Genomic DNA, 18,288 nt, shown 5'->3' with positions numbered 1-18,288 from the left:
AAAATGCTGTTTTGAATACTGTGAGGGGTGCAGTTTTTGAAATGGTATCATTTATGGGGGTGTCTCACATACAAGTCCCTCAAAGTCACATCAGAACTGAACTGGTCCCTAAAAAAATCAGTGTTTGAAATTTTCTTGAAAATTTGAGAATTTGCTATTCATATTGTAAGCCTCCTAGTGTCCAAAAAAATTAAAAGGAAGTTGAAATAATGATGGAAACATAAAGTAGACATATGGTCTATGTTAGTTATTAACTATTTTGAGTGGTATGATTATTTGTCTCACAAGCAGAAAATTTAACATTTTGCAAATTGCTAAATTTTCCAATTTTTTACGACATTTTGGTATTTTTCACAAAAAAACACAGACTGTATCGACCCAAATTTACCACTAATTTGAAGTACAATGTGTCACGAAAAAACAATCTCAAAATCACTGGGATAAGTAAAAGCAAAAAAAAGTTATCCCCACTTAAGTGATACATGTCAGATTTGAAAAAAAGGGCTCTGTCAGGAACGCAAAAACTGGCTCTGTCAGGAAGGGGTTAAACAAATATATGAAATTTATACTTACATCATCGAAGTGTTGCAAGTAGTATGAAACAATATATGAAAGAAGATTTCGGCTGTTATCCTAAAACAAAAGTAAATAAAATATAATTACAATAATTGTTGGAGGAAGATTACTTAGTTTAATGTACAGATTAAAAAAAATGACACCAAATTATTATGGGTAAGCAAGTTCAGTTTTTACTCACATTTACTTAGATCTTATTGGCCATCAAAAACAGCCGATAGCCAAACTGAAAAATCTGAAATTGGGATAATTTGTAGAAAAGGACCGAGTAAATCTGAGTAAAACCAAACTCACTCTCCTGTGCAAATTACCTGTAATTACGGTTTTAATAATGGGTAATGTGAGCCACATATCTACAGACACATCAATGATCATTTTTGGTTCGGATCAGGAAATCAAGGATTTCTAATATGGTATATTAAATTTTTTTGATACCCTGACCCCTTAATTGTCAAAACAGGAAATGGCCCCAATACTTGCCAGATGTATGGGTACCTTAACTTACTCTTGCAGCTATATACTGTATATTTTAGTTTTATAATTTTCTGAATAAGTTTATGGGCTTAAGACATCTTGATCGGATAAATGATTGTTTATAGCAGATATCTAATTGGCCTGAAGTGGAAGGTAACTCCTCTGCACGAGCATTTCTGTACAAATAGTGCTTGCTGCTTTTTAACAATGGCTTTCCTCTGCCCTCCTCCTAAATGGTAGTGAAATGCATCTATTCTGGAAAACGTCAACAAATAAATGTCAGTTGTGAGCTGTGATGAAGTCAGAGAGATGAAACGCGTTGGTGGGTCCTATGCTCCTGCCTTACTAAGATAAGCACTTGCTACCTTTGTCCCTTTGTTTTGTTGTTTAAAGCAGTGGTTCTTAACCTCGGTCCTCAAGTGCACGTTTTCCAGGTCACCCGGCAGGTGCACAGCTGCACTCATGCTGAGTAACTTACTACTACTTTTTATTTAAAGATTGGCTGACACCCTCCAAAAATAAGGGAATATTGTTTTTGATTATAACTGACTAATGGAGGACAGTAACTAATGGGCCTCACTCTGGGACAGATGAACAGACGATAAAATGACAGAACTGACATAATTAAGCTATACTTCTTCCTAAGCACACAGGCAGGGCCGGCGCTACCCATTCAGCAGCTCCTGCAAAGCAGGGAGGCGCCATGCTTAAAAGGCGCTGTCTCCCTCCCTGCTCTGCTAAAGCTGCCTCAGCCCTCACTGTCACTGCCTCCTGCACGCCGCTCGCAGCGCCTGTCTGACAGCGGGCAGGCGGCAGTATAAACAGCTGCTTCCTGCACCGCGAGTGCACACAGCCTGCACACCGCCCGCAGTGCCTGTCTGACAGCGGGCGTCAGTATGGAGAGGCTGAGCAGCTCCCTGCACCGCACACACACTGTCCTCCTCCTGCGACCTGCCCCCTCTTACTCACAGACACTTGCGCTGAGGCATGCAGCGCTGTTTGTGAATGCCTGGATGACATGTCCTGTTCGGATCCGCCCCCTAACCATTGCTCCCTGCGCCTGTCAGCTGTCAATCAAATGACGAACAGGCAGCAGCGCCGCCTCCCTTTCCTTCCCTCTTCTCAGTGAGCTGTGCCAGTGCCACTGCCAGTCCTCAACACTCCGCCCCCTCTATCTCCTCCCCTCTTCTTCCATCTCCTCCTTCTCTCACCTCCTTTCCCCCTCAGTCATGAGAGGGTTGTAATGGCGTCCTCAGCGTCCTGCCTACGCAGATAGAAGGGGAGGGACTGCACAAGATTTAAACAGCAAAACAACAGTGAGTCTTTTATTATACATGTTTATAACAAATTTTGGTACTTGTTTCCTAGCACGGCGCTCGTCAGGTCCCATCGCACACCATAACTTAAGGTATGCGATGGGACCCGATCAGACCCGACGACCCGATTTTTAACCTTCAAAGACATTTCCCGTACAATTAAAAAACCGGTCGCATTGTATGCCATTAATTATTATGTCAAATGCCCCCTCATTGGTAACGCCACGCCATGATGAATGCCAACCCGAAGTGTATCGAGCGCAGCGAGCCCGCGAGGGACGGCGGTACGCGTCCTCCGACCTTTTCATACCCCCACTATCCACTTCGGCGTGGAGTTGATCTTATATAGTGTGGTGAGCGCAGCGAGCCACCGAGCCCGAAGCATGGCAAGCGCACCGAGCCCCGCATTACTTCACACGTAAGGCGCGTCCCCTCGCGGGGCTCGCTGCGCACGCCACACTTCGGGCTCGGTGGCTCGCTGCGCTCACCACACTATATAAAAGCAGCTTAACGTCGACGTGGATAGTGGGGGTATGAAAAGGTCGGAGGACGCGTACCGCCGCCCCTCGCGGACTCGCCGCGTTTCGGGTTCGCGTTCATCGTGGCGTGGCGTTAACAATGGGGGGGGGGGCATTTGACATAATAATTAACCATTAGGGTGGGTATACAATAAAAAATCGGGTCTGGGGGGCATTTAACATTGGATCCAATGTAAAATCGGGTGTCAGGTACAATTTAACATTGGATCCAATGTAAAAATCGGGCCGGTCGCATCGCATCGCATGCGATTTGGTCGCATGCGATCCGACCGATTTTTCAGACCCGATGTCATACAATTAAAATCGTGGGCGCCGTACTAGGAAACAAGTACCCACATTTTTTTATAATTTTAGATTTTTTTTTTATATTAATTTAGATACTTTTTAAATAATGGGCTGGGTTATGTGCCTAAAGGTGGTCATACAGATGGGGCAGGCCTCTTCCTTGCTGGCGAATCACCAGAACATCAGCGCTGGCGATCCGTCTGACTGAGACGCGCGTGCGGGGCGATGGGAACCCTGACCGTCTCCGCCTCAGAGAGACGGACAGGGTTAGGGGGGGTGGGGGCAGGCGGCGGGGACCCCGGGTTACCGCCGACAAGCCGGCGGTGACCCGGCGGAGCGGCTGGAATCGCCGTCGGAAGGGGGCGCGCGCGCAGATGGCCCTGGCGGGGGATGGCGGCTGGTGTCGCCATCCCCTGCCAAGATGGAACCTGCCCCATTGTACATGCTGCAGTAGCCTCATGTGATGCGAAGTGCGCTTCCGCGGGCATTCGGATCGCACACACATCGCATGCATGCCGTGCGATGCGATCTAGCCCATAACGTATGCGATTTTCACAGCGTGTATGGGCACCTTTAGTGCCTGTAACGTTTTGCGGACACAGCACTGACATGTACATGCACCCGAGATCCTCCATAGGATCGCATGTTGCATACGCTCCCACAATCGGGCTGCAGCTTGTTGCAATGGCAATGTGAAAGGGCGCAAATTTTATGGTTTGCAGGAGGGCGCCGGACACCCTAGCACCGGCCCTGCACACAGGTGTTGAAATGAAAACTGAAGCCTCCCTGGATGTGTGATCATTTATTGACTTCAATGAATTATCCTCCTGAAGTTGAGTATAATAAATCTAATATTTTCTTGGTCTGTTGTTGTGGTGTTTCTTTGCTGTCCGTATATTAATTCCTTGAAACCTAAAAGAACATATATTCCCAACGGGAACATTATGGCAGAATATCTTATGGTTGAATAAGGAGGCCAATTTGGAAAAAAGCTGACCCACCATCCCTACAATCTATCATATCCCGTATATGGCATGCTTACCGCATGGAATTTATGACTAGCATTACAAACAAATCCTCTAAATCCTTCCATGGTTGACCACTCAACAAACCTCCTATCCCTTCCATATGTAATGGCTAACAAATTGATTAAGGCCCCTTTTACAATACACTATATTACTGTATATCTTATATAACAATTCCTCATGAATTTTTATTTTTGCAATCCCATTGACTGAGGCACATGATAGGAGCTTCTACCAAAGATCCGCCACCCCCCTCCCCCCACTTATTCACTCCTCTCCTTTCCCTTCTATTTTTCTCTCTTTCTCTTTTTATTTCTCCTTTTCTAACTCTCCCTTTTGCTTATCTATGCTTCAATTTTCTTATTAGTCCAACTATTGGAAAAAGTTGCAGACTTTCTTAGTCCTGTAGTTTTAATAAACACCTACTTAATGTTTTACTTCTCATCCTAAAATCAGATACAATATTTTACAGAACTCCGCTGTTTTTGGATTCCTGTTCCATGTTGTTAATGATTTGATAAGCTAAGTCACCTTATTTGGACAGACTCCTGTATTCTCTAATGTATCCAATAAACATATCTTTAATAAAAAAAGGCCAATTTGGAAGCAGATGGGAGACCAGTAAGAGGAATGAATAGTGCCATTTTCAGAAAACGGTTGATGACTACTCAGATGGTGTTGTATTTGGCTGATTCTGGAAGGTCAGTAATGAAGTCCATGGATAGATGGGACTATAAGGAGTGTACAATGGAATAAGTTGTCCTGCTGGAGCTTGACAACTGGTTTTGTGCTGAGCACACTTTGAACATTACAAGATAGATCTTTTAACAATTAGACCTGCAAAGGAACTCACAAGTTTTTTTGGATGCCAGAGTGAGTAACAAAATTTGAAGCATTGGCCCATTGTAGCAGATTCTTGCGTAATGCTGGTTTCACAAATGTTTTCCCAGGAGTAAAAGCCATTGGGTTGATGATGAGGTGCTTTTCTGTGGTTTTTGATTCATTGTCCAATTCCCTTGCATGGGAAAGCACATCCACCTTACGGATGGATGATCTGGGACAGAAAGACAATTTGAACTTGAATCTTGAAAGGAATAACGCCCATCTGACGGGTTTTAGGCAATGGGCAGTCTTTAAATATAGTACGTTTTTGAGGTCTGTAATGATACTGACCTCATTCTTCTAATGCCAGTTTATTGGTATGAGACGACTGGTTGTCATAATACAGGAGCCAAGATCATTTTTTGTTTTAGCAGATGGAATGCCTCTGTGGCCTCTCCAAGCCAATTGGAAAGAGTGGCCCCTTTACTAGTGAGAGCTGTGATAGGTGCCACAATGGTGGAAACATTTTGGAATGAACTTTCTGTAATAGTTAGAAAATCCCAGAAATTGCTGAATACTGCGAATAGTTGATGGACTAGGCCATTCTTGGATTGCTTGTAGCTTAGCAGGATCCATCTTGAGACCAGAAACAATGTAGCCCAGGAACAGAATTTACTTAACTTCAAACACACATTTTTCCAATCTGCAATACATGTGGTTAGCACAAAGACAGGAAAGTACTGTACTTCTTTGACCCAGTGACAATGTTCCTCAAGACTGTTGTCAAAAATTAGTACAGTACAGTATGTATATCATCCAGATATACTTTGACATGATGATTCAACAAATCTCAAAAGATCTCATTAACGAAGATCTAGAATACCAGAGGAGCGTTGCTGAGACCAACGGGCATAACGAGGTACTCATAGTGCCCATCTCTGGTTTTAAATACAGATGGAGTACCTCTCATTCAGCACCGGGGATCGCTCCATCTGACTGGGTCTCGCACGCACATCCCAGTTTTTCAGCAGCGGGGGACGGAATCCCTGCCAGTCTCCACTTCAGGGAAAAAGGCAGGGCCAGCTACATCTGCACCATCTTCCACACACCTACTTCTCTTAACCAGACGAGATCATACGCTCCTGGGAGATCCAGTTTTGTAAAGATAGTTGCTCCACTGATGCGATCTAACAGTTCAGTATTCAGGGGCAGAGGATATAAATCTTTTAATAGCAATGTCATTGAGCACACTATATTCGAGCCACCATATTTTTTCTTAACGGAGAAAAAAATCCGGTCTGCAGGTGATGATAATGGATGGATGAAGCCTTTGGCAATAATTCTATGTAATATAGTCAGACATTGCTTGTGCCTCAGGTAGAGATAGTGGATAAATGGGACCTCTGGGTAGTCTTTCCAGGAATTAACTCAATCGGACAGTCCCACGATGGGAAGGCAGAATGTCTCCTGCTGATTTGCTAAATACATCAGATAATTATTTTTAGAGGTGGAGACCAACACGGCTTAGTTTCAGAACTCCGTGCAGGAACAACTTGTTGAAGACAGGACCCGAAGCATGTAGGGCCCCAAGCACGAACTTGGGATGACTTCCAATCCAATCTTGGTATTGTGCAAACAAAGCCATGTTAAACACAATACTAGGGGATGAGAGGCTTTTGTAATAATGAGAAAACTTATAGGTTCAGAATGGAGAAATCCAACATTGAGAAGGAGAGGTTGAGTTCTGAGGGCAATGGAGCATTCTAATTAGAGATGAGCTGGTTCAGATTCTAAAGATCCAACCCCCCACCCCACCCCAAATGTACCTAATCCGAGGCTGGATTTGATGGGTCCCGCCATTTTTCCGAGGCCAAAACATCATCATCCCGTGTCGGATTCTCATGAAACCGGATCTCTATATAATTCCCAGCTCTGGCGCCATCTTCATTCAGCAAGTGAATGTCATACAGCTTGGATGCGTCCTTGCTGTCTGCAGAGGTGGCGGTCTCATATAGGGGCTGCAGGGGAGGTAGACACTAAAGGGCGAACTAAACAGGCTATAGGGGCTGCTGGAGGGGGGACAAACTAAAGGGGCAACTACTGAGCAGCCAGGGTCCAACTATTAAGGGGGAACTACTGAACGGCCAGGTACAACTACTAAGGGGGTACTACTGAGTAGCCAGGGAACAACTACTAAGGGGGAACTACTGAAGGCACCACTACTAAGGGGGCATTACTAAGGGGGGCTGCTATATGGGACTGCTGTGGGGGACAAGTAAGGGGCTGTCTGAATTTTTTTTTTTTTTACTGCAGGGCTACCTGGTATCAGTCCAACTGTGCTGCCCAGTGTCCCGTATCAGTCCAGGGGTGCCTGCATTTGTGCCGTATAATTCCATGGGTGCCCCCATGTGTGCCGAATAATTTCATGGGTGCCCCCATGTGTCCCGTATCAGACCAGGGGTGCCAGCATGTGTCCCATATCAGTCCAGGGGTACCCACATGTGTCCCATATCAGTCCAGGGGTACCCTCATGTGTCCCATATCAGTCCAGCGGTGCCCGCATGTGTCCCATATCAGTCCAGGGGTGCCTGCATGTGTCCCATATCAGTCCAGGGGTGCCAACATGTGTACAGTATAAATCCATGGGTGCCAATATGTGTACAGTATAATTCCATGGGTGCCTCCATGTGTCCCGTATCAGACCAGGGGAGCTGCCCTTTTTTTAATGAAAATATATACATTTTTAATGCAAGGGCTCTTAAGTGTGCTGTATCAGTCCAGGGGTGAGCCAAGTGTGATGTATCACTCATGGGGTGTTGCTAAGTCTGTTGTATAAGTCCAGGTGTGCTGCTCTTTTTATAATTAAAACAATAAAAGTTTTTCTTTTTTTTACAGCAGGAATGTAGCCATGTCTGCCACCATGTGTGCCATATGAGTCCATGGGGTGCCGCCATCTGTGCCGTATAATTCCATGTGTGCTGTCTCAGGTCAGGGGTGCCCGCATGTATGATGCATAATTCCTGAGGTGAGCCAAGTGTGTCATATAATTCATAGATTGCTGCCAAGTCTGCTGTAAAATTCATGGGGTGCTGCTAATTGTGTCATATCAGTCCAGGGGTGAGCCAAGTCTGCTACATAATTCCTGGGGTTAACCAAAGAAAAGAGAGCCAGTGGGCGCCTGTATTGTATCTATGTGTATATCGATTAAATCTTTTTAGTGTACAGAAGGCGCCCACTGGCTCTCTTTTCTTTGTAAGCACTCTTGTTAGGGCGGCATCCCTATACCAGAGGGCAGCATTCTGTACCACACAGCACACGTGCCCCTAGCGCTCAAGAAAACCAGAATTGCTGGGGTTAACCAAGTCTGCTATATAATTCATGGAGTGCTGCCAAGTGTGTTATATAATTCATGGGTTGCTGCCAAGTGTGCTGTATAATTCATGGGGTCCTACTAAGTGTGCCATATCAGTCCAGGGGTGATGCTAAGTGTGTCGTATCAGTCCAGGGGTGCCTGCATGTGTGCCATATAATTCCAGGGCAAGTCTGCCTTATAATTCATGGGGTGCTGCCAAGTGTGCTGTATTAGTCCAGGGGTGATGCTAAGTGTGGGGAAGTACTGAGGTACACCTCACGGTGTCAATCACTAGTGGGATATTTTAGGTAAGGTTTAAATAAGGTTTAAATAATCACCGTAACATGGTTATAAAATGATGATCTTTTATTGATCTGGTAAAATAACATATAAATTATCAACAAATAACAATTCATCAACTAGAGGACAGCATAAATATGAGTAAAAAGGTAATTGGTAAAAAATAGGTAATTGGTAAAAAATATATTATATACTGTAAATGTAATAAGTAATTCCTGGCTGTGGGATACAATTCTGCACAAAGTCTAAATATGACTTGCTAATACCGGTATACACAAACAGAGGGATGGGTGGGAGGTGAAACAGACATACTTTATATACAGACAGTGTGGGTGTGTGGATCAGTGGGTCTCAAATGAACAGGTCCTTGGGTCCTCTGGTTTGGAGGTGGAATATCTGTCTGCAGACTCCCTTCGGCGCTGTCTGTGTGCACTCCAGCTTCCAATCGGTCCAGTGTACTTCGCATCAACTAGTTTCACCAAATGAATGGCTTCTTCAGGATGGTTGCAGAGACTGGGATACCCTCCTCCAAGTCTTTTAAATGGGTGTTGATTGATGTTGCTTAACGCCCACTTTCCCACTTGTTAGCGCTCACTTCCGCCCTGGGTACGTGCCGCGGCATCACTTCCGCCCAGCACATTGCGTCACTTCTGCCCTTACAGAATTGCTGTATTCATGGTCCCCGGTGCTCCAGAGATAGTTGAGGAAGCCACTGACGTGTTCACACAGGCGGAGAAACTCGTTTTGGGAGCTGTATAGCCCAGTCACCACATACAATCTGAAATACCGCTGGACCCACAGTCATTGAGCGGTTTCTACAAATACAATCCATCTCCAGCACCCAGAGCACCCCTCTGGTAACAGAGGGAGGCCTTTTTATTTGGACACTACATATATTGGAATAAGAACCAAGATTAACAACATATATAGCCACTGGAGAGATTGTATCTCATATACGGGACTGGTAATTATAAAGGTTGATTGCCTGTTGCATTGAAATTTGATGCCTGATAGTTTGAGCCATTTCCAGCCTTACATTAGTAAATATATATGCCAAGCCATTTATGTTATATGTTGTCTGTCTTGTGTGTCTGATTAATGAATTATTAATGAAGTGCACTTCAAATATTTATGTAATATTTTAGGAATTATTTTTAAGTACATTTATATATTGCTAAAGAACTGCATATAATAATTATTATACTGAACACAGCTTCGCCTCTTGACAATATGCAAGCTCATGCTGCATGTGTTGTGTATATATTAGAAGCAGAGAAAACCTTGGTATGTGTGGATCTGCTTCTCTCTGAGGCTCTTTCTCTGAAACATAAGTCAACATTTTTACAGAGGGAAATTAACTTTGAAGGTAAGTCTCTTGTGGCTACTCCATCTTTAATCTGGCCAGACAGTCAGTTCTAGAAGGCAGCATAGAAAGCCTCATCATTCCAGGTAAATTCTTAATTGGACCAGATACCATAGTTCTGGACCTCTGCCGCAAATGCAGAATGTCCTTATTATTATTCGCCCGGGTTCATCAAAGATGAAGCAGAATGTTGACACAAACTTTAGATAATTAGGAAATATGGGGTCTGACTTTTCCCAGAGAGGACATTCACAATTTTTTTTTTTTTTCATTTTAAATCTTTATTGCATTTTATATTACAAAGACAATACATACAATACATACATACATACATACATACATACATACATACATACATACAACTTGTGTAGGTGCTTTAACATATTTTAGGATGTCTTATTAAAGTGCTAGGTATAACATTAGCATGAGATTGAGACTAACTAGTCTACCCATTCGTATTGAGTTATCAGGAACTTTATCACTGTCTGTCGGCTCATCTATATTGTATCTCTTATCCCCTATTGGGCCCGCTAAGTTAGACATTCTCCCATCTTTTCTCATTTGTTCTCCTGGTTTTCCCTCAACTTCTCCTCTCTCACTTTTTTATATTTATTTGCCATGCTAAGCCTATGAGCCAGGGAAAAAAGAGACAGGTTTTCTCAACTTCATTTTTCCATTGCGCACATACAGGTAAAAGGGGGAAGGAAAAAAAAAAGCCTCTATGAGGCTCTTTCTCTGAAACATAAGTCAACATTTTTACAGAAGGAAATTAACTTTGAAGGTAAATCTCTTGTGGCTACTCCATCTTTAATCTGGCCAGACAGTCAGTTCTAGAAGGCAGCATAGAAAGCCTCATCATTCCAGGTAAATTCTTAATTGGACCAGATACCATACAGTAGTTCTGGACCTCTGCCGCAAATGCAGAATGTCCTTATTATTATTCGCCCAGGGTTCATCAAAGATGAAGCAGAATGTTGACACAAACTTTAGATAATTAGCAAATATGGGGTCTGACTTTTCTCAGAGAGGACATTCACAATTTAATGTCGAGCCAGATAGCAATAAAGTTATATAGGCGGAATCGGTACATCTGTCAGAATGAACTTAGGTCTACAGTCATTAGGTCGACCCCATTAGGTCGACTGGCTGGAAGGTCGACCTGATTTATGGTCGACATGGGCCAAGGTCGACATGACTTAAGGTCGCATTTGCATAAAGGTCGACATGAGGAAGGTCGACTGGTCATAAGGTCGACATGGGTTTTTCACTGTTTTTTTATCCGAATGTCGACACAGTCGACATGGACACAGTTGGCAATGAGAATCGGACCCTCACTTCGCTCGCGATGCATCGGGCACGGTGGCTCGCTTCGCTCGCTACAGCTTTAATAACCTCCTCCACGCCCTAGTGGATGGTAGGGCATGAAATACCGCCTGTCGGCACATGTCAGCTCAAAAAACAGTGAAAAATCTCATGTCGACCTTATGAACAGTCGACCATTTTCATGTCGACCTTTATGCAAATTCGACCTTAAGTCATGTCGACCTTGGCCCATGTCGACCTTAAGTCAGGTCGACCTTCCTGCCAGTCGACCTAGTGGGGTCGACCTAATGACTGTAGACCTAAGTTCATTCTAATAGATGACCGCTTCCCATATAGGCTATCCTGGTGAAATCAGTGGGAAGTAATTGGGCTGAAGATGAATTTCACATTGGTTAATGAATCCATGACAGTTCTTGGGTGACCCATCAAATTAATTAGTAGTGGATTCATGTGAAGTGGATGTAGCCGCAGGAGGCAGAGTTGTCTCTCCTCGCACTGGCAGAGCCTCAGCACCTTGTGAACCTTGTAAGGTGGTCTGAATACTATCAAGCCATAAGGAGAGCTCTTGGAGGGCACAAATGGTATGTCGGTACTTATGTAGTATCTGGGCTGCCGATTTTTTGATTGTATGCCTTAAGTTAAGGCATACAATCAGATGCGATGCGATGCGATATCGCATCGCATCGCATCGCATGCGACCATCGGATGCGATGACCCGATTTTTCCATAGGAATCAATGTTAAAATGGACTGAGTCCATTTTAACATGGAATTCAATGGGAAAAAGGGGTCCTTTTCATACCCCTACTATCCAAGTGGGCATGGAGTTGGATATAAACCTGTGGCGAGCGCAGCGAGCCACCGAGCCCGAAGCGTGGCGAGCGAAGCGAGCCCCGCGAGGGGACGGTATTCTGTGTCCCCTCGCGGGGCTCGCTACGCTCGCCACGCTTCGGGCTCGGTGGCTCGCTACGCTCGCCACAGGTTTATATCCAACTCCATGCCCACTTGGATAGTAGGGGTATGAAAAGGACCCCTTTTTCCCATTGAATTCCATGTTAAAATGGACTCAGTCCATTTTAACATTGATTCCTATGGAAAAATCGGGTCATCGCATCGCATCGCATCCGATGGTCGCATGCGATGCGATGCGATGTACCCGATTTAGAAATCGGCAGCCCAGATACTACATAAGTACCGGTATGTCCTTGCGCAGCTTTCTGATAGTCAATATGGCCTGATGGTCAATAGGAGCAGCCAGATGTTGTACAGGCCAGGGCACTGGAGCCCTTTTTATTTGACGGCACATGGGGTCAGTGCAAACTGTCATGTCTGAGGGGTGACTCTGGTCTAGAGCTGGAGTGAAGACGTGACTGCGAGGAGTTTAGTAATTTGGATGGTAGTAATGGAGGAAGTTCTGGACTGGAAACCGGAGGAATCAGGTAAGTAGGGTGATGAACACAACACTGAAGTCTCTGGAACAAGGAATCAGTCTTGACCGATGTTGACCATAAGTGGTGGATGATGACATACTGTAGGAGAACATTCCAGGTAAGTATATGGCTCAGGCAGATAAAATTAACACAGGCACAGGAGAGATCCACTGACTAATGCTGGAACTGATGTTAATGCACCAATGGTGGTATTATTGCTGTTGACACTCTGAGAAGGTAGCTGGTAATTTTAGTGGTACTGGTTATATGAGCAGGTAGCAAATTAAGTAAGCAGTGATTGGCAATGAAGGATGGTATCGCAATGGCAAGCAATGATAATCAGGTAACCAATGAAATTAACTAATCATTCATTTCATTGGTTACCTGATTACCACTTATGGCTTGGATGGAACCAAAGGCAATTCCCAGTCTGGACACTGGAGGGAGTCAGGCTGCAACAGGATGGTAAACTGTACTTGCTGTAAAAAGGATACACTCAGGAGCAAGCAGGAGACACCATACCTCCCAACAGTCCCGATTTTAGCAGGATAATCCCGATTATCAGGGCCTGTCCCGCTGTCCCACCCGCGGGCGGCAGTGTCCCGCGGTGTGGGGGGGCTGTTGGGAGTCCCCCCCTGTCAGCTGCTAAGCAGCGGGGAATAAACGCTGTGCGTCTATTCCCGCAGCCAGGGGGCTGGGGGCATGGCTAGAGGCTCACAGAGCCTCTGGGTCATGCCCCCATAGCGGCAAAATGGGGGCGTGGCCTCACGGGAGAGCCGCGAGTATAGACCACGCCCCCTAATTAGACCACACCCCCGAAAATTTCGCCGCACCTGCGGCGCGCAGCAGCAGCGTCCCGCCTGCTGAGCTCGCAAAGTTGGGAGGTATGAGACACTGTTACTCAAGAGACATCATTGCACTGACATTTACCAAGCCTTCTCCCAGCATACTGTGAGTGCAGCGGATTGGTTGTCGCAGGATGATGTCAGAAGGGCTTTGACACAAGTGCTGGGAAGAATCATGAGGATGAATCCAAAAAGACTGTGTCCATGCTGGGAATTGGAGGGAAGTTTGGTGTGCATGTGGAATAGGCCTGAGGCCTGTAACATGCCTGATGTTAAACATGCCGAGAAGCATTGTAAGAGAGGCCGCAGGGACGCCCACAGCGTGACTGCAGGAGAGAGTCTCTGGGCAAGCCTCGCAAAACAATTGATAAGTGTTTCTCAGACACTGGATCATGACAATTGAGAAATACAGGGCAATGATAGTCAAGTCCCATAATTTAATAAAGACCTTATGTTTCCAACCTCTTATAGGCCTATCAGCTGTGGACAAAAATGATGACCACTAGGCCTCAAATCATCATCCCTGTGCTCCTAACGGTACTTGTTTAGTTTAACAGCGCCTGATATATCGTATGCGATATCGGCCGATATATCGATGCGATCCGATGTGATTTTTTTTACCTGTTCATAACCCCACTATCCACTACACATGGAGTTGATTTTATATAGTGTGGCGAGCGCAGCGAGCCACCGAGCCCGAAGCGTGGCGAAAAAATCTTTTAGTTAAAAGTGCCCTTATAGAAAAAAACAGATGCAGTAACCGCAATAAAGGTTTTCATAGGTGCGGTTCCTGCCTAATGTGCAAAACCACAAATAAAAATATGGAAAAAAATCGTTTGAAAAAAATCGTTAATGTTGGTGTCAAACACAAAATTAACCAATTCATCACACGTCATTCGAGGAATGTGATTTACCAATTGGAATTTGAATGTAACATACGCAATTTAAAGCTCAAATCTGCTGAACATGTATACAACATTCACAAGGGCCTTATGACACACACCCACTTTCTGAGCATTTTTCAAAAAATCATCAGAAGTGCGAGGGATATATAAAAAGATTTCTAGGGATCCAACAAATTACCTTGAATTGGAAAAATAGGGACCTAGAAAGGAGACTGGCTAGAAGTGAAAGCTGCTAATCCATGCCTTCTGCACTTTGAAAACGGAGCACCTTGGCACAGGATCACTTTATTTGGACGCACCTTACTTTTGGATGCACTTGCACTTTATCCAACATCCAAGCCCACTACAGTGGTGCCGCAGTCTTGATTCTAAGCATAGCCCACAGCAGTCCATACATATGGTGAGATACTTCATTTTTATTCATGCTTGTACCCAGAATGAAGTGTACCCCATAAGTAATGTAGCAGTTCATTCTTTGATTTTACCGTATGTTGTTCTTTTTATGAAATCATACATTAGCTTTGTATGCAATCAAGTTGTATTGAACATCGTTTGAGAGGGTTGCGCCACACCATACACATTTTTGTTGTATCTATTGCCCATTGGGGACGGTGTATCCCCTTCTTTGTGTGGTGGGCTGCACCTTTTCAATTTATTGCGCTCTTCCACCCACAAAATTCTGTTTCCTGAAGTCAGATCAGGGCCAGTGCTACTGATCTCATCCTGAGGTTATTACCTGTTGGTGTGTTCTGTCTCCAAGCTGTGTTGCAGGTTCCAGTCCCTGAGGATTCCACTCCTTCCAGGTTTTGACATCTCGCCTGGCTTCAACATCGGTGGTCTTTCATCGTTCATCTCCAACATCGGTGCTCTGTCATCGTTCATCTCCAACATCGGTGCTCTGACATCGTTCATCTGCAACATCGGTGCTCTGCCATCGTTCATCTCCAACATTGGTGCTCTGTCATTGTTCCTCTGCAACATCGGTGCTCTGTCATCGTTCCTCTGCAACATCTGTGCTCTGACATTGTTCCTCTCTAGCATCGATGCTCTATCATCGTTCCTCTCCAACATCGGTGCTCTATCATTGTTCCTCTCCAATATCGGTGCTCTGTCATCGTTCCTCTGCAACATCGGTGCTCTGTCATCGTTCCTCTGCAACATCGGTGCTCCGTCATCATTGCTCTTCATCATCGGTGCTCCGTCATCGTTTCCTCTCATCATCGGTGCTTCATCCTTCCACGTCACCATCGCTGTTATCCCATCACAGCTGATCACACAGGTGCCCTCTACATCGATATCCACCACCATCAATAATCACATTGATTACTGCCATCGTCAATGTTGCATCAGTGACTCTCTGTTCTTCCCAGTGACTGTTTGAGAAGTGCTCACTATCTTCAATACCTTCATCCCGTGACCATTCTCCTTGGTCTCCAGCTCCTCATAGTGGTCAGTATTCATTACCATCTGCATTGCATATTATACTGTGGACTCCATCTGTGTTCTTACACAGCTCCTTCATATATGCTCTGGACTTCTTCAGTGCATTTAGCACTGCACCAGCTTCCTTCCATCTATGCTATATGTTAATGGACTTCATCAGTGTGCACACACTGCAGCTAAATACCAATCTTGCTATTGCCATTTATGCTTATTCATAACTGCCTGTGATCCTCTGTGATACCATTCTTCAAACTTACCAATTGTTTATCTGCTATAGTCAATAAAGACTTTTACTTTTATCCCATACCCTCATCAAGGCTCCCAAGTTCCAGAACCAGTCAGCCCCTACGCCTGTTGTTATTTCCAGCCAAGATCTAGCCACAGGCGTGACAAAAGAAACCCTACTTTTATGGCCTGTAGGAAAACTTTGGCTGAGTATGAGACATAAAAATAATGTGAATGCTCATAGATCATTATTTATTCCATTTTTAGGTAACCCAGATTTTTAAGTCACCCATATGACATTTGGAGAGCTGGAAGAGTTCTCAGTGTCGGAGAGCTGGTTTATGCGTAGAGCAGGAGGCCCTTGACGTTGGTAGGAGACAATAGGTTTCCGGTTGTGAGACCATTCCCAATTGCATTTCTGTTTGCTTAACACTATGTTAGTTTAATTATAAGATATCTTTCTTCAGCAGAATGGAACAATCCAATAGATAAAATGCTTTAAAAAACTTTATTTGAGAAAGCCTTTTCAGCAGCTTATAAAAATGTCCAATGAAATTTAGACTTCTCATTAAGAACGGAGGGTTTGGCCACATTTCTCAAATATTAATTTGGAAACGATCCCAATGGCACGTACTTAACAATGCAAAGTTCTTTCTTCCTCCAGATATAAAGAAATGTTTATTAATATTCTTCATAAAACATATATTTTCCCTCAAAAATTGTTTTTAATTGGTTTGTCAATGTTACATATATATATATATATATATGTATATATATATATATATATATGGTTTCACTGGAAATCAACTTCAGTAAATTACATCAAAAAGGATCTGCAAAAATACTAAACTTCAGAAAAGCGAACTTTGAATTATTCAGGGAAGCCCTTACAGGAATTGGGTGGGAAACGGTTATGGAGGGAAAAAATGCAGAGGAAATGTGGGATACTCTAAAAAAGGTGCTTGATTCACTAACTATTGAATACATTCCTAAAGTAATTAAAGGTAAATTCAACAAAAAAAAGCCACCATGGTTGGACAGAGAAGTAAGGTCAGCTATCAACAATAAAACCAGAGCCTTTAAATTCTATAAAAATAACTTGAATGAGGAGGCGTTCGCAAAATACAAAGAATCAAACAAAACTTGTAAAGGGGTAATCAAAGCAGCTAAAATATTATATGAAGAGTGCATAGCCACTGAAAGCAAAACCAACCCAAAGAAGTTTTTTAAATACATAAATAGTAAACGTTTAATTAAGGAAAACATAGGCCCACTAACTGATACTAGTGGAAAAAGTGTTACTGAGGACAAGGGAAAAGCAAAACTGTTAAATGAGTTCTTCTCATCAGTATTTACTAAGGGAGAGCAGACTGTGGAACGAACATTTACCACAAACGGGACAAATAAGCCAGATCTCATTGTGGATTTCATGCCGAAGGAAATAATACTGAGGCTAAGCAAACTCAAAACAAATAAGTCACCAGGGCCAGATGGGATTCATCCGAGGGTATTAATGGAATTAAGGGATGAACTAGCTACCCCCCTACATTATATTTTTAGCAAGTCACTATCGTCAGGTATAGTACCAAAAGATTGGAGAATAGCAGAGGTAGTGCCAATATTCAAAAAAGGAAAAAAGGAAGATCCCGCTAATTACAGACCCGTTAGTTTAACATCAATTGTGGGTAAACTATTTGAAGGATTTTTAAGGGATGGTATCCAGGAATATTTAGATAATCACCGTCTACTCAGTACTAACCAACATGGGTTCGTGAAAAATCGTTCATGCCAAACTAATCTATTAGGGTTCTATGAAGAGGTTAGCAAAAACCTTGATGATGGAAATGCTGTAGATGTGATTTTCCTAGATTTCGCTAAAGCATTTGATACTGTCCCACACAAGAGATTGATTAATAAAATGGAGAACCTAGGATTGGGTGAAAATATCTGCAGATGGGTAGGGAATTGGCTATGTAATAGAGAACAAAGAGTGGTTGTGAATGGTGCCGTATCAGATATGATACCGGTACTAAGTGGAGTGCCCCAGGGCTCGGTTTTGGGGCCCA

At 43.8% G+C, this 18,288-nt stretch overlaps 1 protein-coding gene across 2 annotated transcripts in view; it reads right to left on the bottom strand.

Moving 5' to 3' along the window:
• The window catches only part of FMN2 (formin 2), a 454,592-nt gene that overhangs the window by 174,239 nt on the left and 262,065 nt on the right, over positions 1-18,288 (bottom strand). For both annotated transcript variants that reach the window (XM_083176392.1, XM_083176393.1), the window contains exon 12: positions 574-633. In XM_083176392.1, coding sequence (XP_083032518.1) covers positions 574-633 — 60 coding nt within the window. The remainder of the gene's footprint in view (positions 1-573; positions 634-18,288) is intronic.

The sequence above is a fragment of the Crinia signifera genome, chromosome 3 (assembly GCF_055691185.1).
Source record: "Crinia signifera chromosome 3, ASM5569118v1, whole genome shotgun sequence".
In the NCBI taxonomy this organism is placed as follows: Eukaryota; Metazoa; Chordata; class Amphibia; order Anura; family Myobatrachidae; genus Crinia; species Crinia signifera.
The sequence above is the reverse complement of the archived record's forward strand: the minus strand, read 5'-3'. Positions and strand labels throughout refer to the sequence as shown.